Genomic DNA, 25062 nt, shown 5'->3' with positions numbered 1-25062 from the left:
CTTTTTTTCTCAGAGGTGGGCAAAATAACGGTGCATCTTACTAGGGTTAGCGTCTGCTGAATGTATCACAGAACAGTAAACAGAGTAGTGTCTCTGGTCTCTCCCTTCCCAAGCACTCTAAAAATCCCATGATTCCACGATTCTGTGGCCTTCAGTGCAGATCATCTTTACATTCGTAATGTGCACTTATCGGGCCTGATGGAGAGGCACCAACTTTATTAGTTTTTTGTCAGTGTTATCAACAGACTGAAAGCATCAGCAAGGCCAATGTATCAGAAACACCAGCTGGTCGGAAATGCAGAGTCTCAGCCCGGTCCCTCACCTGCTGAATCAGAACCTGCATTTCAATTGGATTCCTCAAGTGATTCCGGGCACATTAAAGTTTGAGGAGTGCTATCAGCTCACACATGTCCTCCCCCCCTCCCCGCACACACACACAGATCTGCGTGCCAGGGACGCTCAGCCAGAACCTCACTATAACTAAGAATGTGTGTGGGGCTCCATTCCATTTCATGCTTGCATGCACTGTGAAGAGAGGCTCGTCTACAGTCTGAAATGGGAGGGGAGACCCTGAGGGGATAGAGGCACAGACTGTTCCTTTAAGAACCAGAGGTGGGGCAGGTGGGTGATGGCAGGTACAGCCACACCCTCACAGATGGCAGAACTGGGGCTGGGGTTGGGCCTGGACAACTACCACCAGCGTGTCCCCACTCCCCAAACTGACCATGTGACACCTGCTCTGCCCCCTCCTTCCTGGGCCCCACCCCTGGGCCCCTCCTTGACCAGAGCACCTGGCACTTCCCTGTGTCCCTGACACCTAGTCCTGTCTTGGATGCTTCTCTCTGCCCCTGGACCTCAGAGAGTTGAGGACCTCAGAGAGTTGAGGTCCGGGGGCAGAGATAAGCATCCCATTCATATTTCCAATTTTCCTTGTGCTTCTCTCATTTTCATCAGGGTCCACCATCCATCCACCCATCCATCCATCCATTAATTTGACAAATATTTACTGAAAATCTTTACAATCTGGGATGCATGGGCCTACCTACATGGGGCTCAGAGTCTGGTAAAGCTGACCAGCAAAGGTCATCCTTGTGGTACGTGCTCAGAGGGGAAAAGCAGGGGGAGCTATGAGAGTCCAGAGGACAATCCGTACTCAAACTAGGGGTCAGGGAAGGCTGCCTGGAGGAGTTATTGTCTAAACTGGTATCCAAGAATTAATAAGCACGAGATGGGAGCAAAGGCATTCCAGGCATCACAAATAGACTAAGTAAAGGCACAAAATTAAAAACCAGCCTGTGAGTAATTCATATTCCAGATCATAAAACCTGGATCAGGAAGTGGAGAGAGAAGGGTCTGGGAAGCAGGTGGGGCTTAATCAAGCAGAGCCTGGCAGGCCAGCTTAAGAATTCAGACTTTAACCCTAGGAGTTTTGTTGCCATGCAACAAATACTTAACAAAGTTCTTTCATTAAGGACCACCAGGCAGGCTCTGTTCCCAAAGACCCCGAGGCCTTCGGGACAGATAGAAAGACATCAGATCACAGAAAGATGAACAGTGGCACGGGGCTGCATGCACTGATAATCAGCCAATGGTAAGACAGGAAGTTCTAGGAGTCAAGAAGAGGGAAAGTGAAAGGATGGACCAGGAAAGCTTCCTGGAGGAAGCTGACCCCAGAGGGCCTTGGGAAATCAGAAGTGACTCTTGGGGAATGAGTAGTGTAGAGGCAGGAGATGAAAATGTGGCAACCAAGCTAAGTAATGGATGAGGAGCTGCACCAGAGTCAGAGTAATCGGGTGAGCAGGACAGACTGCGGGCTGCCCAGGGACTCACTCCACGAGCCGCCACCAGAGCACAAGTCCTGGGAGCCCAAGGCGAGGCGTGAGCAACCTCAGAAACCTGGACTGAATTCTCACTGTCCTGGGCTCGTTAAACCTGTGAATGTATTAATAACTCCATTGCACACGACTGTCCTGCAGTGTCAGGAGGTGACAAACCAGCTGAACACCAGCCCATGACACCACCACCCTGGGAGGTGAGGATAAGAGGGCCCTGACCCAGGTGCTAACATGTGGAGGGGAGGGGACTTGCCCAAGGCCACATGGCCAATGATGGCAGAGCTCCCTGAGCCTGCTCATGGCGTGGCATGACGTGTGCTGAGAACTCCTCCTGCCCACCCCACACGTGCCCTGGTGTCTAACATCAGGGGATCTACATAGCAAGTTGCAGACCTGCAAATGACCTTCCCACCCCTGTGGAAAATAACCACATGCCCATGTCTCCTCAGGGTCTATGATAGAGGGCATTTACCCCAGCTTTAGATCTGAGTGCTCATTTACGATCCAAGTGACTGAAGTATAAGTAGCAAAGTGGTGTTTGCTTGATGAATGAAGCGCTGGAACTCCTGAGACGGCACATTTGCTAAACCTGCGCATAAGCTTTTCTGCAATGATAAATTCTCTCTGGCGTCAGGCAAAGCTGAAAGCCACCAGCACCCCGGAGGTCAGTCTTCTGAAGAATTGTGGCTCACACACAGCTTAGGAAAAACTCTTTGTGTTGCTTTTTCTCCCATGGCTGTGCTGTGTTAGCGGTAGAATCATACAATGCTGGAATGCGGAAGCTGGAAAAGCCCTGAGAGATCAGCTAGGACTGGCCTTGCCAAGCCACCTCCTGATTTTGCTTAGGGAGAAACTGAGGCCCCAGGAGGGAAGGTTGCCTTGGGAACTGACTTGGCTGCAACAGAGCTGGGAGTTTCGTCTGTTGAGCCCAGCTGTGTGCCAGCCCTGGGGAAGAGAAATCAGCCCTCCACTCCCACTCCCAAAACGCTCGGAGGCTAGCAGGAGCGGGCATAGCAGGCAACACCTACAATAAGGTGCTGCAGATGCTGGGATAAAACGCCAGCCTGGACGCCAGGGCCGAAAGCAGAAGGGATGGACGGAGAAGGCCTCTCAGCAGAGGAGCACCAACTGAACCTCAGAAGCTGGGCAGGTGGTTGCAGGTGGAGAAACAGGAAGGACCTTCCAGGCAGGGAGGCAGAAGAGCACGGGTCAACAGGCAAGGGCAGCCTGACAGTTTGGGGCAAGATGAGAGGAGAGACAGGAAGGCAGATGATCGAGCATCTTGTAAAGAAAAGGATCTTGGGTTTTATTCAAGGGAAGACGGTGACGTGATGGAGTCTGCACTTCAGGGAGGTCAGGTGGGGAGTCAGATTGGAGGAGGGTACGTGGGAAGCAGGGGCCAGGTAGGAGGCTGTGTAATAGTGCAGGAGGGAGCTGATGACAGTGTGAACTTGTCGAGAAGAGAGGACACTTGCACTGACGTGGGGAGACAGAATCCGACTGGTTCCCTCATCCAGTGGAAGTTCAGACAGGGAGGAGGGGTCAAGGTCCTTCTATCAAAAGACCATGTTCCTCCTTCCAACCCCTAACAGGACCACTTTACCAGGCCTAAAAAATTAAGAATCCATATATCCAATGTTCTTCAAGAAATAAGTGAATGTCCGCACAAAGGGGAGTTACAACACACTGTTGAAGATGCCATCCTGCTAACTGAGAATAAATGGCCACCTGAGGTTTCCTTAAGTGTGAATGTCTGAGTCCTATTCAGGAAAGCATTGCCTGTTGTAGGCAGGAGAGGCTAACTGCTATCACGATCAGCCCTTACATCTGAGTGGTGTGTCACAGTGAAGTTTCATTCCTCACCCATATCCCAGGCCAGTGCAGTGGGCAGTGGGCTCTGCTCCACACAGCCATCCTGGGAGACAGGTTCCTCCCATCTTGTGGCTCTGTCTTCTAGGACATCTACTCTTAACCATTTCAACCGCATCACTTTGGTGAGAACCCACATCTCATTGGTGAGAACTCATCACATGGCCCACCTGGAGGCAAACAGGGCTGGGGAAAGCAGCCAGCCCAGGGGGATGAGAACTCCAGGATCAGAGCACTCGTGGTCTGCGCCAGGCTGCCCGAAATTTTCTGTATGGTGGACTCACAGTTTAGCACACAGCATTTTCTTATTGAAGATACTCTAGACACTCACCTCCCCAGTGACAAGTGGGCAGGGTCTGCCCAGCCACCCCTGAGCCAAAGACCCCAAGCAGGCAAGGGTGCCTCATACTCCGGAGGTCACTGAGCACAGGTCATGCCCTACATCCTGTGCCCTCAGCCCTCCACCTGCCTACTCCCCCCAACACTGGGAGCTTTCTGTCCTCCACATGTTCTTCCTAATAGATGGCTGTTCCCTTCCACACCCACAGGAGACAGAGGCTCTAAGACAGTTGTCAAGAATTACTGCAGCCCAGAGAAAGGACTGAGAGAATGAGAGTGATTCATCAAGAAGACGTAGAAGCCGATTGGGCAACTCATGATCAGAGCTGTTTAGCTTACCCAAAGGGATAGAAGGATAAATTACAGCCAGAAGAATTAACAATTATAACCTTGGCCTCTTATACTGTGAAGGCTCATTCCAATCACCTGTCACCAGGCTTTTACAATAGAGGACAAAGCATTTGAGGGTGCCTGACTCTGCATGTGCATCTTGCTTTGCACAACTGAAGGCTGGGTTCCTGGGAAGAGGGTGAGATAGATACTAATCAATGAAATCTTTTTGTTGGGCTACTCTTCCAGACCTAATTTTTTCACCAATTCTATTTGATTGCTAGCAGGTAATAGCTCTTAGGGATGGCTTCCCACAATGTGGGCTATGCTCTTTCTCTCTCCCCACTAACATCACTGTCCAGTAGCTAATGATTTGTAAACAGGCCTGGTGTCATGCACATGTAGCTGCCATGGAAAGGACCCTGGCTGAGCCCTTGGTGAAAATCAGGGATCCTTGAATAATCACCCCTGCCCTGACTCAAGGTTGGGTGAATTTTTCAGACTGGACTTTCTTAAGGCAAACAAAAATTTCTGGACTCTTCTGCTAATGCCAAAGGACTGGATCTCCACTATATTGAGCACCTGCTATGTGTCACCTGCTATGTGAACAGTATGCTAGATTATGTTCATTTATTATTTCATAGAAACTCTCCATGGCAGAGGATAATATTCTTCTTTCACACAGAGGTAAGTGACACCCAAAGATTCAATAACTTGCCCAAAGTCAGCAAGCCAGCAGGTGGCGAAGTTGAGCTCCAAGTTAAGAATGTCTGACTCAAAGTATTTCTAATTCTTGCCACTCACAACACAACTCCCAAGCAAGGTGGCTGCCTGGGGGCTTCTCTGGAAGATCCCAGAGATAAGTCTGTGGATTCGCATTTTTTAAGATTATTTATTTGTTTGTTTATTTTTAGAGAGAGGGGAAGGGGAAAGAGGGACAGAGAAATCTATGTGCAAAATAAACATCAGTTGGTTGCCTCTCCCATGCCCCCACCCAGGGACCTGGCCCGCATCCCAGGCATGTGCTCTACCAGGAATCGAACCAGCAACCTTTCGGTCCACGGAGTGATATCCAACCCACTGAGCCACACCAGTCACGGCCAGTGGATTAGTATTTTTAAAGAAGCTCCTAGGAAAGGACAACACGTGGTGGGCAGCTCTGTGTATGGAATCATCCTGTCCCTCATAGATGGCTAGGCAGTGCTCCAAAAAGAGGCCTGGACAGGGCAAGGGGCGTGGAGACAGCTGCATCAGTGTGGGGCAGGACCAGGAGACAAAAGACATGGGTTTTATCCAAACCCTGCCTTCACCTTGCTAGGTAACCTCAAGCAAGTCATTTTGCTTCTGTGAACCTCAGTCTTGTCTTCTGCAAAATGGTGATGATATGGCTGTGCTACATTGAGGGGGAAAGAGGAGACCTTCAGTGGCACATCCTGAGACAGGCAGGAATCTCTTAGTAGGTCTTTGATAATGGTGGCTTCTTTCTGGGGCAGAGGTCATTATCACCTGGGACTGGGCAAGGAGGACTACCTGGGAGAGAGGACAACAGGATAATGGTGCAAGGCTTCGGCATGAGACTGTCCAGGTCAGAATCCTGACCCCACCACTTACCAACAGTGAGATCTCAGGCTCCTTCTGCATGTCTGTGCCTCAGTTTCCTCATGGCTATATCAGGGACAACAATAGTACCTCCCTCTTACTTAATCTATGCAAAGTGCTAGGACCAAAGTGTGCCAGTCCAGGCTTCGTCCCTCCAGCCACCCTCCCATCCTCTCTTGTGGGGGGACATGCCAGTCTCCCCACTGCCAAGCAGGAGGGCTGATGGCCATGGAACAATCTTAATGAGCCCAGTGAAGAGCTTGAATGGGGGTTATTTCTTGCTCTTTGAAAGGCACGCACCCAGGACTTCCTGCGGTCTGACAGTTTGCATCTGCTCGTCGGTGTTCCAGACTTTCAGGGGACGGTTCGCTTCAAAGACATTTTGTCAGAACAACAGGGAATACATCTGAGCATTTGCTAGTTAAGTCAATATTGCTTATAATTTCTTCCCACACTCATCTGAGTTGGGGAGGAGGGAGTGGGTAGGCTGTGCAACATTTTGAGTATCAACCATATGACAGACCCTGTATGCATGTGAACTTGGCAGATCTGAGACCTGTGTGAGAGTGGCACGCACCCATGGTCATCCAGAGCCAGGATTTGACACTAGGTCTGATGGATCCCAATGCAGACTGTGGTCTCTTGGAAAATCAAGAGAAGGGATGCTGCCAATGCATGTTGCCAGCCAAAAGCTGCCCTCTTGGACCACACATCTCCAGCACTGAGGCATGTTCTGCTAGAAGGCAGGTGGGGACCAAGGGGTAGCCTCTCAGTTTAGATGTAGGATCTGGGGCATGTTCCCAGCAGCCACACTCAGCAAAAAAGAACCTCAGCAAAGGACTTAGAGGGTCATTTCCAGCCCCTCAGTCACAGTCCCAGAATGGGCTTAGGCCTCAACCAAGGTTGTCTTCGTCACCCTCAGCAAGGTGGCCTGACATCACTTTCTTCCCTATACTCATCTGAAAGAAGCTCCTCTGGTTCAAGGAGCTTCTTTCAATCCTTGGGACAACCAGGGTGCAGCAGTGAGCAGAAAAACTATATGCAGCAAAGCCCAGGAGCTTAAGGAACCCTCGCCCTTCCCCACCCTTCCAGCACCAAAACTCCACCAAGGGAGGTTTGCCCCTGGTGCAGTCCCAGGCTGGGGAAGGACATTTCTGGAGCTCCTGTTACAGGCCAGATGCTGTGGTAGGTGTCTCAGACTATGTGCTATCTCATTTAATATTCCCTCAAACCCTGTGATGTAGAGATAATTACTCCTGTTGTGCAGATAGGGAACTCAGGCTAAACTCCATGTTAAAACTTGCCATGGTCCCAAAGGAAGTCATAGCAACAGCTGACCTGTTGAGTAACTGCCTGTGCCAGGCACCTTGCTGAGCCCTTTCAGGCATGAGCTCACTTGCCGTATTTCATCAAATCTAAGAAAAGGACACAACAACTGAAGGGTCAGCATTATTTTATGTGCCAGTATGAAAGGAAAATACTACTAGTTACACTATAACACAATGCTAAGAGGCCACTGATGTTAGGATGTGGAAAGTGTATATTTTGTAACCAGTGAAATACATCCACACAACAGCGAAATATGTAGCATTACTCACAATTTACAGACAGGGAAACAAAGACAGTAAGTGACAGAGCTAGCACCTACACCCGGGGCTGCCCGTGTCCAGAGTCCAATCCCTTCAACCATCCAGCGCCACCCCCACGTATCGACTCAGGACCTGCTCTGTTCCCACAGGCTGTGCCATCTTGTTCAGGCTCCATGGAAAACCTGTGGGGCGGCGCTGGTGTCTTCACTGTGTCCTCACACGGCTTTTCTGCTGTGCCCGTGGAGAGACAGACAGCTCTGGTGTCTCTCCCTCGCCCTACAAGGACAGTAATCCAATCAGCATAGGGCCTCCATCCCTAATGACCTTGTTTGACTTTACTGCCTCCTTAAAGGCCCTAACTCCAAACACAGTCCCTCTGAAGGCTGAGGCCTCACCGTGTGAATCTGAAGGGGACACAACTCAGTCTGCAACACAGGTACAAATGACTGTGACTCCCGAGGCCAGTGGTGTATTGATCTCTCCATTGCAGCCCTTCCCCTCAGTGGTCAAACATTTAAGGTCACGTCTATGGGAGGACAACGTCTGTCCAGGTCCCCCTCAAAGCGTTTCATGGGTGCACACTGCAGACTTTAACTATCTCCGGGAGCCACATAAGACCATGAGCTCAGCCAATCAAAACTGGAACATTTAGTGGGAAATAGTGGCTTTTTGAAGGTTGTAAGGTACTCTGGCCTGTGTCAGACATGTGGCCCAGTGTGCTGACCACGGTGGCATTTCTAGGGATGGTGGAAAGGATCATCAGTTTAAAGGATTAATAGGAAGTGATAGATGGGCTTTCACAATTACAATGAGCCCCCCACAAATATTAATTATTTGGGGAATCATGGGTCACTGTGTGGTATTATAAATGCGTAGGTACAAAGCGATTTTCCCTTTTTGGAAAAGTACATAAAATCCAATTACACGTGGCTCCACTTGGTACAGTGCTGAGCGAAGAAGATCAAACCTGAGAGCTCACCCTCACCTCTGAGAGTTAAGTGGCCCCAGGGCATAAACTTCTATTCCACATCTTTATTTTTCAATTACAGTTTGCACTTGATATTATTCTGTATTAGTTTCTGGTGTACAGCACAGTGGTTAGGCAGTCATGTATTTTACAAAGTGGTCCCCCCGATATTTCCAGTACCCACCTGGCCCCATCCACGGTTATTACAATATTCCTGGCTGTGTTCCCTGTGCTGTGCTTTACATCCCCGTGACTGTTCTGTAACTACCAATCTGTGCTTCTCGGTCCCTTCACCTTTTTCACCCAGTCCCCCAGCCCTTCTCCCCTCTGGCAACCACCAGTCCATTCTCTGTTCAATTCTGCATCTTACCCTTCAGAGTCCACATGTTCAATGCTACCCCCCGCATCCTGAAGAGCTCCAAGAGACAATAAAAGATGCATTTTTATGGCAACTGCTCCACGCACACAGAGCCTACATGCCAGGCCATCTCAGGCTTGGAGGGATGCAACAAAGCCTTAATGATGCTGTGTCACAAGCCCAGAAAGCAAATCCATCTGGGCGCCTAAGCATGAGCTCCAGGGAGGGCTCTGCTCCACAAGCTCCTGCTGCAGCAGTGGATCCCAGAGGGAGAGGGTGCTGTGCCTCCTCCTGCCGCTGGGCCCTCGCTGGGCCTTCCTAGCCTCCGGGTGGAGTGTGGGGCGTGGAAATGTTAAAGTGCTGCCCCCACCTGGAGAATTACTGTGAGGATGAACTGAACCTGTGCTAGTGGTCAGTGCAGGGGCTCAACCAACATCCCCTCCTTCCTACTCAGAGTTAGACTGAAAAGCCTGGTACTGATTTGGCTGAAAATCCTCTGGCCTAGCTCAGAATCTGTGGTGGGCTCAGGCAGGGTCAGGGAGGAGTGGGCAAGTGGCCCTGGGTGAGGACAGGAGGGCCACAGAGGCCAGAGCTGAGCAGGCTTGCCTTGTGTTCAGCCCACCTGTCGCCTGGCACCCATTCACTGGCACCCCCAGCCTGGGCAGAAGACACCCGAGACAATGCACAGCTCTCCCAATGCCCACCCCTCACCAAGATTTAGAGTGGGGCCAGAAGTCAGCACTGTGGCAAATACATTGAGGTGGGCTTCACTTTAAGAAAACCCACTAAGTGAACATTTCAACCTGGATCCAGCATCTTTTTCAAATATACCCACTGAAAAAACCAAGGTCATAAAAGGCCCCCATTCCAAAAAAGATTGTGAACTGAGGCTACTCTATACCCCCACAAACACACTTGACCTCAACCCAAACCCCTCGTCCTGCCCCCTCATACAGGAATGTCTGCATTGTTACATAAAGCTAATGTATTAAGAAAAACAATGGGGTGACTGGGATTGAAGCTAGAGGGCCAGCCCAGGAGCAGAGGGAAGCCCCAGGTGGGACCGCAGTAAAGAAACAGACAGCTCAGGGCTGCCAGGTGCACTGTCTGCAGGCAACACTCACACTTTAGTCCAAGTGGTTGGAATTCCTGCTGTCGGCCAGTACACACGCTGCACAGCTGTACACAGCAGCTCCTAAACAATCCAATTTAGCACAGACTAAATTGGAGGTCAGGACTGAGGTTAGTCCTACTGGCTTCATCCAGGCTCTCCAATGGATGAGGCTCAAGGGTGGGAGATCTTTTCAGAAAGATGGAAATGCAACCAGGAAAAACAAAAAGGAAGAAGAGGAAGGGGAGGAAAGACAGGGAAGAGATGCAGTCTAGAACCCAAATAGCCACTTTCCAGCTTACAGAGCTGCGAGTGTGGGTCAGAGACCCCCTGGGCCCCCTGGGACCATACCATGAAGACCCCCGCAGCACAGAGATGTCAGGGGGAGAACCTTCCTGGGCCCTCCCTGGGCAGGAAAAGACAAGGAGACACTTAAGGCTGAGCCCAGTGTGGGGTTGGAGGGAGTGAAGAAACCCGAGGCTGTGTGGGGTAAAGTGTCTGGCTTGCATCTGCCCATGGGTAAGTGGCCAAACTGGGGCTCTCAGCTCATTCCTGGGCATGAGGCCACCTCCCCACCAGTGTCCCTGCAACACTTCCCCTCTCCCTGTTTCAACCAACAAATCACACACTAAGGCAATTTGCTGAGAACAGGCTGCCAGCGGTGCCGCCCGCACTTGCCCAAGAAATTGTGTCCGGATGAAGATGTGATTATAATGATGCGTCGGCATGCACAGACACGCTGAAAACACTCCTGCGAGGCGGCTCTTCCACTGGGCCGGGGAGGGCGGGGGAAGTAGCTGGGCTGCTTCCTGAGAGTGATGTGTACCTGCTGCAAGTGCTGGAGCCACAGTCAGAGAGAACATTTCCGTCGCTGGGGGCTGCTCCCTGACACTGAGCACTCACTCACCCATACATCTGCTTTTCTGTACTGCCGGCAGCTCCCCCTCCAGGCGAGGCCAGGCCAGGCCAGGTCTTTGCCTCAACCCAGAACACCCTTCCCACACCTGATCTGCCTAATGAGCCACAGTCATTCTAGACTCAGCTCCAAGGTGACTGCCCCCTCCACAAAGTCTTTTCAGATCCCCCCATTCTGAGTTGGTCTGGCCATGGCCCCCACTACTTGTGTGTATTGTTACTCCATGATAGCACTTGCTTTGGTATGTACGTGCATGCCTGTTCTTTCTGGACTGTGAGCCCTGTTTGTGGAAGATGAATAAGAACCACATCTTACTCATCCCCATGGCCTCAATTCCTACCAGTGTTCCTAGAATGGATTAGGTGCTAACTAAATGTTTAATGGGTATGGAAGGTGGATGGGTGGCTAGTTTTGTGGATGGATGGATGGATGAACAGACGGATGGATGGATGGAAATAAAGCTGGGAGGCTGTCTGCCCCATGACACCAAAGCCAGAAGGATTCCTATAGAGCTTCAGAGGCATATATACCTAGAGCCAGCAAGGCCCAAGGTGAAAGTTATGTTAGGATGACTTTCAAAAAAACATCCTGTTGCTCTTTTGCATAAACAATTCACATTTTCTGCTCTTGTTACATGCTCTCCACTCAGACACTTTTGCAATGGATATAACCTTATTATTTTATTATTGGTCACAAACCACAGGTAATTCACTTTTTCAATTGATTTTTGTTGCTTGTTAAAGTGCTGCATCAGCCAGTACTACTCAGTTTCCAGCCAGCTCAACAAATAACTCGTGTGATCCCAGCACCAAATTCTGATTGGGTGAATCCTCCGTGGTCCCGATGGTACCGACACCAGTCAAGGATGCTCCCACACGAGGGCAGTCACAGCCTGTATGTTATACAGTACATAATAATTTTCATCTGCTATATGTGAATCTGTAAGAATGTGTCGTTTGATGGGTTCTGCAGATGAGGCCTCCCCAAAATTGGAACTTCTTCTCAGTTCCAATTTCAATCAAATGATGGTGTTCAGGTAAGTTCTAAGACTGTATCTGTGATGGATTGGTGATGTCTTCCGTGTGCCCAGAATTGGGGGAGGGGAAGCAGTCACCTGGTTTGCCTTATAGACTACCACCTGTACTATATTACACTACATCTGTCAGGTTATCTAGTCAAACTCAGGTGCTACAGATGAAAAAGCTAAGACCTCTAGAGAGGACAGCAGGATAGCAGCCAAGCAAGACAGAATGTCCTCTGACTCCTAGTCAGGAGCCTTGCAGCCGGACAGAACTGGGTTTGAATCCTGCCTCTGCTGCTTCCTAGCTCTGTGGTGTTGGGTAATAATATTGGACTTGCAAGGCTGTTAACGAGGACTAAACTGTTCAGTGGACCTATGCAATATCCCCCACGTCAGGGTCTGAAGAACCCATGTTCCTATGTCTCAAATCTCTGCCACCACTTCCACCCACCCACCCAGTAATTGCCTCTGTTTCCTGCGGACCCCACCCCCTGGGGTAGATTCTTTCTTCAGTCACAGCAGGGTGGGTAGTTATTAGAAGTGTAGTCTGCTGGGTTCTGGTTCCAGCTCTGCCACTTACTATGCGTGACCATAGTCACTGAAGTGTGTAGTCTCCCCGAATATACAGCAGAGATCACAGACATGCCAGCCCCATCGGTTGTTGTGAGGACCAAGGAGTCAGCACAGAGCACGTACCAAGGGTTCAGTAAGCATCAGCCATGTCCACACCGTTAGTTAGTCTACAGGCAGTCTTCTGGGCAAGTAGTGCCTACTCTTACAGGGCTGTTGTGAGGACTAAAAGGGACGATGCCCGGAAAAGTGCCTACCTGGCACATAGCAGGTGTGCTCCAGCCCGTAGGTGTTATTATTGCTCAGTCTCCTTATGATGACTTGTGCTTCTTCCTGATGCCATCTCTTCTGCTTTGACCTTGCGGGTTGAACTCTCCCTACAGCTGGCAGAGACGGGGGTGGGAGGGATGGGGTGCCTCACTGCTTCTGTGCTGCCTGCAAGGACATTTCTCCCCTGAGACCCTATTGCTGCCTCTGTTACCAACTGATTTGTGGATTTGATTTTAGTATTTGATTGGATTTTTAGTATTGTTTAAAAAGAGCACAATATAACCATTTGTGAACATGCTTAAATCACTCAGCAGGATGCAATAAAAACATCAAACTGAAAATTATGTCTTAAAAAGCGAGCTCTGATTTCCTGTCCAGTGGGGTGGGCAAGGCAGAAGTTTGCTCTGCAGTGGAAGGTGGAAAATGAGGTGAGAAGGGGTGAGGGGAATCCTAGGACACAGCTAGAAGCAGGGGGCTCATAGGGCCACTTGATCCTAGAACCTGGAGCCTCTCAAAGCACAGTACACCCCTTACAAATGGGACAGGGAAGCCCAGAGAAGTTCAGTGGCATGCCCAACATCACACAGGAAAACCTGCCATCAGCTAGTCCAAGACTCAGATGTGATTAGGTGCTGAGTCCACCTCAGTGCAGAGCCCATGGGGACCACCAGGGTGGGCCTCCCACTGTTGTCTGACTTGGAGAGGGCAGCCCCTTGCACTCACCTTCTGTACCTGGGCTAAGAGAAAGCAGGGTGGCTCTGCCGATTTATTCATTCATCCCACAAACAAGTATCAGGCAGCTACTATGTACCAGACCCTGTACTAGAGGCCTGAGGTCTGGAGAGCAGGCAGGGATACGGGTGTGGCTGGAGAGGGGAATGCCCAATGGGACAGGCAGGTCAGCCCCAGACTGACACATGGAATGAAGGACTTTCATAAGTGCCTGCATAACATGGAAATATGATGCAAGGTGCTTCCATGCCTATTGTCTCAAGGCAACCCTCAGGGAAGCCTTGTGAGTTGCATATTATTAGCTCTGTTTTGCAGATAAGGAAACTGAGGCCCAGAGTAGTTAGGTAACTTAGCCAAGGCAACACAGCCTATCAGTGGTGGCACTGTGTTATTCCTATTACCCCTCAGCTGTGTGGGCTGGGGGAGGAGGAAGACAACAGACCCCAGGATCTGGGGACACACCCTGAGATGGTGGCAGAAGGGGTCTCGAGAAAACAGAAGCCCCTGGAGAGCAGGTACCCAGTTGATTTTGTCTTTTGTTTTGTTTTCTTTTTATTAGAAGATTTTATTTCTTTTTTTAGACAGAGGGGAAGGGAGGAACAAAGAGAGGGAGAGAAACATCAATGTGTGGTTGCCTCTCATGTACCCCCTACTGAGGACCTGGCCTGCAACCCAGGCATGTGCCCTGACTGGGAATTGAACCAGCGACCCTGTGGTTTGAAAGCCGGTACTCAGTCCACTGAGCCACACCAGCCAGGGCCAGGTGCCCAGTTTTTTTCACCTCTTCAACCCCACTGCCAAGCCCAGTGCCTGGCACAGCATAGGAGTTAATGGAGTGCACTGGGCTGGGCCACCAGGCTGGCTGGGCAAACAGAAACCCCTCTGAGGCTTATGTGACAGCCCAGACTGCCCCCCACTCCTGTTCCTGCACCCCTAGAGACCACCCCCCTCAGGCTAAGCACTGCCTGATCAATGGGAGCCTCTGTGAGCAAGCTGAGCACCCCTTCTGACTGTGTTCTCTTCAAAACAGAGGACAAAGGGGATTTCTTTCCCCTACTCTCAAGGTACTTTTCCCCAGAGTGAGGGCTCTCTGCTGGTTCTGAGCCAAGGCCACACTGGCCTCATCTTGATCCCTTTCTCCAAACACACAAAAGGAAGAAAACACGTTCAAGCCAAATATGTAGACCAGATCAATCATCTGAGAGCAGCCCACCCACTTCCCATCCATCATTTGGGATTGTCATGAGACACAGAGAGTCAGCACTGAAGACTCCGGGAGAGGCTGAATACTGTCCATCCAAGACTCCTTACTTTATGGAGCAGATGCATAAGACTCAGAGGGATTACGATTTGCTAGCGTTCATGTGAGCGGGGGCTCAAACTCTGCACTGCAAGCCTTGGCTTACATGAGACACGCTGGGGGGCACTGAACGGCCCAGAAGACTGAGCACACAATCCTGGGCTCCCTGCCTGCACCTGCACCCACAGCAGCTCACCTTTGTTTGTTTGTTATACTGGCATCCATGTCGTATTGGATTTGAAGAGTGGGGTGGTGGGAGCGGGGAGTTCTATGGCTTTTGAAAGTTTGCAAATCACTTTTAAAAAGTCAGGGTTGTGGAGTCAAGGGACCTGGAATCAATGTAACTGGTGACCCAGGGAAATTGCATAACCCGATTGAGCCTCGGTTTCCTCATCTGTAAAACTGTGTAATGACACTGCCTGATGGGGCGGTGAAACAAGCTGACTCAAGCACAGGCCCACATAGTGCCTAACGCCTGCAGGGCTCCCAACAAACAGGACCGCCCATCTGCCCAGAAGCCCCAGCAGTGCTCCTCTCACAACACTTTCCACCACGTTTCACTCTGGCACGATGATGGGGAAGTGGTCAAAACTGCTGAGCGCTGGCTTTCCGGCCAATAACACATGTGTGGACACCCCAGAGAGGAGACTTCAGCAGTAGCACAAAACAAGCATGGGCCACAGGTCGTCAGAGCGTCCCTCTGTGTTTCCAGTCACTGGAGTGTGTGTCTGGGTTACGGATGCAAAGCCACAGCCAGGTGGGCTGTGTTCCTGTCACAGCCCTCCATGAGCTGGACCCCTCCAGGGGAGGTGGGAGGTCAGTAATGACTCAGTGAGACCGTGGCTCCAGTATCTTCAGCATCTGTTAGGCACCAGGCATTCTGAGAGATGTTTCATCTTGTTACAGAACTAGGCAGAAAAAATATCTTAGCATTTCAACTTTTGAATTCCTCTAGACCTGCCTTCCCTTGGGAAAACTTGAGACTATGTTGGTCCTGCATCTGGCAAGGGTAGCACAGCACGTGAGGAGAGAAAAAGGAGGAGAGAGACTGGGACTGGGCAGGCGAAGCAGCTTTGCTCTGACGCAGACCCTCCTCCCACTCTTTCTGGCATCTTCCACATGTTCTAATGCCTCCAGTGGCTTTCTGGGGACCTCCCAGGGGCCTGAGATTCACAACCTGTCCATAGGACCGCACAGAGGCCAGAAGATGTCGGCCAAGGCTGCAGCCGGGCTATGTGTACCTCGAGTTCAAAGCTCCCAGCAGTCCTCAGAAGTAGCTAAAGCCTCAGGGTGACTTCCATGCAGAAAGCAGAGGCCAGAGAGGCTTAGCCACTCGCTCCGGGTCCCCCACCGAGTAAGTGGCAGAGCCAGAATGGAACTCTGGCTGAGCCTGACCACAGAACACTAGCTCCTCACACGGCTGCTCTCAGCAGGCGCAGAGCCAGGATCTCAGCCAGGTGGGTGAGTGAGGGAGAGGAGGAAGCCAGGCGGACCAGAACTAAGACCCTGACCTAGGCCAGGGGGAACCTGCAGGGGTACCCCCGAGCCTGAAGTGGTTTGGTCCAGGTGGGCACCTTCTGTCATCACTGAAGCAAGAGGACAACTGGCTAATGTAACAAAAGAGCCAGGTGGGCATTAGGTGAGGTAGGTGGGCCTCTTTCCTTGTCTCCCTCCCCCTTTCTCTCTTCTCTTGCCTTTCCTACCTTTCCAGGAGCAGAATGAATATATTTTCATGCAGTTTCATCATCCTTTCAGGACTCCCCTCCCCCTCCCCCCAGCCGCATCCCAGCCAAGGCCAGGCACAGACACAAGGAAAAGGCCAAGTGAGCTTGGCAAGGGCCTGCGAGAACGTCCTACACCCTTGGAGCCGCTCAGACTGTAGACAGGCCTTGAGCTGCTCTGCTACCTGCAGCGCCACCTGCTGCCCTGCCTCAGGCTCTGTGGGCTGGGACAGGCTGGGAGAGCCAGTGGCTGAGGACCAGCACAGGATGTCCCCAGGGCAGCGAGGAGCAAACACAAGCTCCTAGCGATGAAATGAAAAAGACTTTAAAGAGAAGGCTCAAGGCAGTGAAGCAAGGAAGGCAAGCACCAGAGTATTCAGTCACAGAAGTTCTGAGTTCTTTGCTCAGTTCAAAAGTTTAAGCAATTACCCCAAGCCACCAGTTCCACGGCACAGTGAGAAAAACCCAGAGGGGAGGACAAGCAGTCAAGTAAATACAGGAACATGTCAAGGCTTAATCCTGGGCAGCTCTCCCCTCTCCCTGGGCTGCCCCCACCCCGCCCCCACAGCTTCATTACACACCAAAGCCTCCCACGTTTGCAACTCCAGCCTGGATCTCTCTCAGCTCAGACTCCCAGATCCAGCTGCCTGGTGTCTTTTTTTGACTTGGACGTCTAAACTGGAGGGAGCCTTTATCCCAATAAACCCAACTCAAAATAACGTGATGACAAAAAGGGGAGATTTGCTGGCTGTAGAATCAAATTGTACGGAGAACAGAGGTGGAGCCAGATTATTTGCTAAATAAATGGAAGGATGGGAAAACATGAGAGAGTTTCTTAGGGGAAGGGGATGGGAGCCAAGGCTTGGTGAGCGCCTACTAGCTTCTGGGCACTCATTTAATCAGAGGAGACTAAGTGCTGGGGGTGGGGCTGTGAGGTTTACCCAACGTCACACAGCGAGCCCGTGAAAGAGTGGGTTCAAGGCTCTGTCTGGCTCACTGAACTGCTTCTGGTTCTTAAATCACAATAATATATTTAGAGTCCATGATTAAACAAAGGACTTAAGAGACTTTAGATGTCACTTCATTTACTACATACTCACTACATACTCATTGTTTGAATCTGTCTCTTTTTTTTAAAGATTTTATTTATTTATTTTTAGAGAGGGAGAAAGAGAGAGAGAGAGAGAGAAACATCAATGTGTGGTTGCTGGGGGCTGTGGCCTGCAACCCAAGCATGTACCCTGACTGGGAATCAAACCTGTGACACTTTGGTTCGCAGCCCGCGCTCAATCCACTGAGCTACGCCAGCCAGGGCTTGAATCTGTCTCTTTACACCCCAGCCAAGTAGCTGGGTAGCTTCTCCTTGAACACCCCTCATGATGGGGAACTTACTCACCATATGGTGATTTTATCTTTGACTCATACAATAGGTTAGAAAGTTGAGACAGAATTTTTTCCTTCATTCAGATTAAATAAGGTGGCCCTAGCTGGGTAGTTCAGTTGGTTAGAGCATCATCCCATTGCTCCAGAGTTGTGGGTTCGATCCCCTGTCAGGGCACATACAAGAATCAACAAAAATTGCCTGGCTGGTGTGGCTCAGTGGATAGAGCACGGGCTGCAAACCAAAGGATCCCTGGTTTGATTCCCAGTCAGAGCACATGCCTGCGTTGCAGGCCAGGTCCCCAATGGGGGACACGTGAGAGGCAACCACACATTAATGTTTCTCTTCCTTTCTTTCTCCCTCCCTTCTCCTCTTTAAAAATAAATAAAATGTTTTTTAAAAAGAGTCAACAAATGGATGCATAAATAAGCAGAACAATAAATTGATCTCACTCTCTCTCAAATCAATAAATTAAAAAATTGTTTAAGATCAAAGAAGGCGATACATGTAATGTGCGTACCACGGTGCCTGCAATGTCAGTAACTGCTGTCACGGTCTCCACTTCCCTTGTTACAAACTGTTCTTGTGTCTATCTGTCCTTCCCTTGGGATGCCTGAAAACAAATCTAATTCGTCTTCCCTGACACGGCCCTTCAGATATTTGAAGACAGTGCTCCAGGGTCCCCCAGAGGCATTGCCTGCCCAGGATAAACAAATACTCCAACCTACTTTTAGACACTCACTGGTAAGCAAGAGTTGATACTGTACACCCTGTGATTTTCCAGCGGCTGTGGCGTGTGAGGCCTCAGAAACTCTGGTGGAACAAATGAAGAGCTGGCCCCAGCGGGGGGGCCGTGGTATCCAGATCATGGCCTCTGCCAAGAAAGGAAAGTGGTTGACCCTGGCCAGACCTTGGCTCATCAACAGAGCTTCACCAGCTACATTCTCGGGCCACCCATGGTGGGACCCTGTTTGAGTAGACAAAAGAGATGGGAATCCCCCAAAGTTAGTATACATCATTTCAGACCCCCAACCTTGCGAAAAGTCAGTTTGTATGTTTGTGGATTTGATACCGAGCCATGTAGGAGACTGAATCCATTCTAACCATTGAATATCAACCCCCAAATACTTCCTATTTGCAGATGGGGAAACTAAGATTTAGAGGAGAGCAGTGAATTATCCGAATCACGCAGGACTTGTGTGCAAAGGTCTGGTCAACTTCTGAACGCCAAAGAAAGATGAGATGGTGAAGCAAACCTGCATGAACATGGACGAAGGAAGGAGCCGTTAAATAAAAACTAAAGGGAGAAGTTCTGAAAAGCCCTCCCGGGTGTGTTTCCCTCTCTCCCCCAACTCGCTGTAGTGACAATGCCGGAGCATGTGACAGGCACAAGGCTGGAGTCAGAAATTCCCAGGACTGTGTGCTGGCTCAACCACTGGCAAGGCGTGTGATCTCGAACAGACAGCTGAACCTTTCCAATACTCAGGTTGCTCATTCATAAAGTAAGAATAGGATTGTCTTCCTCAGAGGAGTCCTGTGAATGTTAAATAAAATAAGCATGGAGAATCTGGGTTCTCAGTAATGGCAGAATAGCTTTTATCAGACGAAGTCTCCTGGAAATAGGAATTATATGCAGAATATTTTAAAACCACTCTTTGATGAGACTGAAGCAGGCAGAAATGAGAGGGTACACAGCCCTTGAGGATGGGGGCCTCTGCTCTGGGTGAGGTGCACATTTATCTACCTGGCCTCTCCCTCTAGGGCACACCCAGCTCTAAGGGAACACGGGGGCTGGAGCTCCAGCACCAAGCAGCTGTCACTGAGTTAAAAAGTCACACATTGGAGGTCAGGGTTGCCAGAAAAGTTGAAAATCAGGAATAAACAATGGAGGCCAGACAACAGTGCAACATTTTGAAATGCTAAAAGAAAACACTTCACAACCTGGGATTCTATATAAAGTCAAAATATGTTTCAGAAATAAAGACAACACTGAGGATATTTGCCATAAATAAACCATGAGTGAAATACATGCTTATAGTACAAAAAAATAGTCAGGAAAGTTCTTCAGCCTGAAGGGAACCGATATTGAGGGGAAATTCAGTACCAAAAGGAATGATGAACAGGAAGGGATGGAATTAGAACTATATGCAAAGTGCTACAATATTAATTCAAGACAGGACGCATATTGTACATCCTAGAGCAACAACTAAAAATAATGATAATACAAATGGGTGTAAACCAAAAGCCAGTAGAGGAGGTGGAATGAGCTATTAACACAACATGAAATTAATACAAAAGGAGTCAGGGAAGAGATAACAAAAGATGAAATAGCAGTGAGGACAAATAGGAAACAAAGCAAGAGAGTGGCCTCCACTCCGCGCTGGGAAGGACCACGTTAAACGCTGGGTGAACTAAACCCTCCTGTCTTGTCGGATGGGATACAACGGCATCACTCAAATCAGTGGTTTCCAAGAGATTACCTTAAAGATAAATATTCAGACAGATGAAAAGTAAAAAACAAACAAAAAAGAATGGGAAAAGATAAACAGTGAGCATAAGATTTACGCTTTTCTATTTCTTGTGCAAGTTTTGTGTTTTTCTTTGAGGATATTGTCCATTTCCTCTAAGTTCTTTAATGTACTAACACAAAGTTGTATATAATAGTCTCCTATTATTTTAAAATGTCTGTGGGATCAGGAGAGATATCCTTTCTTTTCTGAAATTGCTAACTTGTGTTATTTTTTACTTATTATTATTGATTTCTAATTTAGTTATCCTTGGTCAGAACACATACTCCCTACAGGTTTTTTTTGTAATTTATTGGGATTTGTTTCACAGTCCAGCAGATGATATATCATAGTGAATGATCCATGTACACCTAAAATGTATGCGAATTCCAAAATTGTTTGTATAGTGCTCTTTAAAAGGCAATTAGGTCAAGTTGTTTGATAGGGCAGCTCAAATCTTCTCTATTGTTGCTGACTTTCTGTCTCCTTACTCATCAGCTGAGACAGCAGAGCATTGAAACCTCTGCTCTGGGTGTGTCTATTTCTCCCCCTAGTTCTGTCAATTTTTGATTCATGTATTTTTCAAAGTAACCGTTAGGCAATACATCTTTAGAATTTTTATATCCCCTTGATCCTGTTATCAGTGTGAAATACCCCTTTATCTCATGCAATATCTTTGTTGTGAAGATTACTTCGTATAATGGACATTTGGTAGAGCCAAAGAAGCCAGACATGGAAGAGCACATCGTACAGGTTTTCATCTGTATGAAATGGGGGAACAGGAAAGACAACCAAAGGTGGCAGAACCCTCATGGCGATTGCCTGGGCAGGTGGGGGGCTGATTGGAAAGGGACAGGAAGAAACTTTCTAGGGGGATTAAAAAATGTCATATCTTGATTAAGGTGGTAGCTACATAGGTGTACACATTTTTCAGAATTTATCAAACTGTGCACTGAAAATGTGTGCATTTTGTTGCATTTTTTATTCTTTAAAAAAAAAAAAAGACAGGTATACAAAGGACCTGGCTTGGAGTTAAGGCTTAACCCACAGTGAGTGCTCAACAACCACTAGTTCCCTCATCCTTCACCCTCTTCATCCCCAGCAGGCAAGCACCGTAGTTGTTAAAACATTTTATGGTTATCAGACCTCTGAGAATAAGTGGCATGTTTCCCAAAAGAGTCTGTGCACAGTGTGACACTGGAGATCTGCTCTAGTCAGGGCCAAGGGTCCTAAACAACACAGTTTATGCCTAAGGCCACTTCATCCTGAGTCCTCCTCCAGGTTTCATCCTCCAGGTCCAGGTCGGGGGTCCCAAGTAAAAAGGGTAGAACTTAACTGGGTCCTTCCAAGGGGTGGGAGATGACAACGTGTGGAGGTGGTAAGACATGTGGCATGTGTAAAACACTCTGCTAAGATCAGCATTTCTGGGAAGGTTATGAGAGATAAGATAGGAAAACTAGGGTTAGAGCCAGCTGTTGAAGGCATGTGAGGTCAACGGAGTTTGAATTGTCATGTAGTAGACGCTCAACAATTGTTTGTTGATTGCACAAGTGAATGAAAGAACCACTGAATCCATCAAAGCTGAGCCTCCCAGGCTGACTGCTGCCCCCTTCTTCCTGTCTTGCAGCTCACATACCTGCCCCCACCATGGGGCGAGTGCCGATCCTCAGAGATGGGACTTGACTTCTTTCCTGTTTACAGTATCACCGCCTGTAGGATTGACTGTGAGACCCGCTACATTGTGGAGAATTGCAACTGCCGCATGGTCCACATGCCAGGTCAGTGCCAGGGGAGGGGCGGCGGGAGGGGCGGCTGCAGGGTCCTACTGGGGACCACCTGGGACCTTCTTTGCATTACTCAACCTGATGGGAAACACTTGGCCAAGTCCACGAGCATACAAAGGGGTGACATTCTGGGAAGACTGTTATTTGGTGCCCAAACATTTAGAGGGCACATAGAAACATCCACTCTAGCAACCAAGACAGCATCCTGGTGTCCAGAAGTATCCACATGTTTGGAAACCGTTCCTCCCAATGTTCAATATGTTTGCCAATTGTTTGCTGTGTCCAGATACCTGGATGCTTGCAATTGTTGCATCCTGATGTGGTACATGTTCACACATCCAGATGTTTGTTGCTTTCATCCAGATGTTTCCCTTCTTGCACCCAAATGTCCAGCACTCTTTCAAATGAGGCAAACTTCATCAGCCAGGAAGTAAATGTGTGTGTGCAGATGTTTCTGTTGTCAGAGGCAGCCTTGCAGAGGGGCTGGGGCTGAGTAGGGCAGGAGGAGTTTGGTGTTGTGTCATGGAAGGATGACTGGGGCTGGAAGCAGGGGCTTTGGCTTATAATTCAGGTTCATCCACTCACCTGCTGTGTGTCCTGGCCCAAGTTTCTAAAACTCTCTGTTCTCACCTTTATTATCTTTAAAACAAAAATATTAGTCGTTATGAGGATAAAATTAGGCTAAGCCATAAAAATGCTATTTACACTGCAAAAGTCAATGGTTGTGTTAGCATATGGGAAGAACCAAAAATCTTGTTGACTGAAGACCTACTACGTTCCAGGAAGTTTGTTATCATATTTAACAGCTACTATCCTATGTTTATAACATGTTTTATTTAAGTATATTTAACAAAATCCTTATATCGGACATTTAATTCATCCTCAATTGTTTTCTGATATAACCAATACTGAAGTGAACATCTTCACAGCAACCAAGACAAGAAGCTAAATTTTGAAGTTTTCCATTAGTAATCAGTAACTTATTCAGGAGTCTAAGATTACAATTATTGATCTTTAAAATAACCTCTGAGCTGCCTAGAAGACAGGGCAAAAGGAAAATGTATCAATTAAATTATTATTATTGGAAAGAAGGAAGCATAACAGCCCCTCAGCCCTTGAAAAACAGTGTTTAGGGATGTGGTAAGGCAAAGACATTGTACCCTGACCAGCCTGGCTCAGTGGGTAGAGCATCATCCGGCAAAGCGAAAGGCCGCTGATTCAATTCCTGCTCAGGGCACACACCTGGGTTGGTCCAAAGTTGGGGCATGTGTGAGAGGCAACCAATTGAATTTTCTTTCACACGTCGATGTTTCTCTCCCTCTCCTTCTCCCTCCTCTCTTCTCCCTCTGAAAATAAATAAAGTATTTTTAAAAAATAAAAGACAAGACATTGTGGCAGGCTTTCACTTTAGCACTTGGTAAAACAGAATTGGTCCTGCATTCCCACAAAGATATGCCAGAAATGACAACTGAACCATAATTAATGTTGCCCGCCCACTGCCCGGCCTGGGTCACCAGCCAGGGAGGTTTCCCTCATGGAACCTGAGCAAACAGCAAGCAGTGGAAATTTCCATCGTTCCACCCATGACACTGTGACTGGCCTCTCAGTTAGTAACATGGAATTCAGGGCACAGCAAAGAGGGACTTATAAAGCAGCCCTTCTCACATACAGCACTGTAGTGTTGTGTGGTAGAAAGAGCCCCAGCCTCAGGCTCACACTGACCTGGGTTCAAAGCCCAGCTCCCTCACTGCCACTCTGGTGTCCTGGGAAGGCAGGATACAGTATTTCCTACTTCAGAGGGTGCCCCTGTGATAATTAAGGAGATGACCTCTGCCCAGGTCTCAGTGGGTGTTTTCCATCTCCACCCACTTCCAGCTGTCAGGGTTTTCTCACCCATCACCAGCGCAGCAATCCATGAAGGTCCTGTTATCACCGGCCCAAGGTCACAAAGCAGATGAGAACCCCGGCCCCATGCCCCCAGAGGGCCCTAGTCAAGGGCTTTCTTCCAACTACCCACGGACACACTGCTGCCCCTGCCTGTAAGGAGATGCTCTCCCTTCCCACAGCCCCGGAGGGGAGGGGTTGCTGCCTGAGTACCTCTCCCTGTGTTTCTCCTTTGCAGGGGACGCGCCTTTCTGTACCCCTGAGCAGCACAAGGAGTGTGCAGAGCCTGCCCTCGGTCAGTACTGGGGACATGTGGAGTGACGGGGAGGGCCTGAGATGGGCATCTTCTGGGTGTGGGAGAGAGATTGGGTGGGAGGGGGAAGGGACAAGGGTGGGGAGAAGAGGCTGGATGGAGTGGCATGGCTGCAGGGGAAGGAGGTGCAGAGCAGGGTAGGGAAGGAGCTGATACAGTGGATGAGGGCTAGTGAGGGTGCAGGGGGAGAAAGGAGGCAGAGAGGTGGAGAGAGAGGAGTGGGTTTCAGTGGGGAGCTTGACAGTGTTTCCCCTAACACACCCTGGGGGTTCACATAGGGAGGCCGAGGTTATTCCGAAGCAGTTGAGCTCAGGAAGGTGGGGGAAAGGAAAGAGGTAAGGCCCATTGTGTGTGCATTTCACGGTGCAAATGGAAGGCACCAAGCACTCCCCCTCCTCCTGCTTGGTGTTTTTGGGTTGGAATAACTCTGCTGGTTCCCTCCACCACCACCCTCCCTGCCCCACCCCCCCCACCCAGAAAACCAGGTGATAGAGATTCCACCAACAAGCTACGCCCCCAAAGCTAGACCCACTCCACACGCCTGCCTCTCTCCAGATGTGGGAAATGGTTTACACTCAAGACAAGCAGAGAGAACTTTTAAATCATACAAACTCAATTTTTTTAAGATTTTATTTATTTATTTTTGGACAGAGGGGAAAGAGGGAG

At 49.2% G+C, this 25062-nt stretch overlaps 1 protein-coding gene across 2 annotated transcripts in view; it reads left to right on the top strand.

The window, feature by feature from the left end:
* Nucleotides 1-25062, top strand: part of ASIC2 (acid sensing ion channel subunit 2) — a 926053-nt gene that overhangs the window by 889455 nt on the left and 11536 nt on the right. For both annotated transcript variants that reach the window (XM_045836683.1, XM_045836682.1), the window contains exons 4-5: nucleotides 22043-22193; nucleotides 24322-24378. In XM_045836683.1, the coding sequence (XP_045692639.1) occupies nucleotides 22043-22193; nucleotides 24322-24378 (208 nt within the window). The remainder of the gene's footprint in view (nucleotides 1-22042; nucleotides 22194-24321; nucleotides 24379-25062) is intronic.

Source organism: Phyllostomus hastatus, unplaced genomic scaffold (assembly GCF_019186645.2).
Source record: "Phyllostomus hastatus isolate PE091 unplaced genomic scaffold, TTU_PhHast_1.1 phas_contig_210, whole genome shotgun sequence".
Taxonomy (NCBI): Eukaryota; Metazoa; Chordata; class Mammalia; order Chiroptera; family Phyllostomidae; genus Phyllostomus; species Phyllostomus hastatus.
This window is presented reverse-complemented; position numbering and strand designations above follow the sequence as displayed.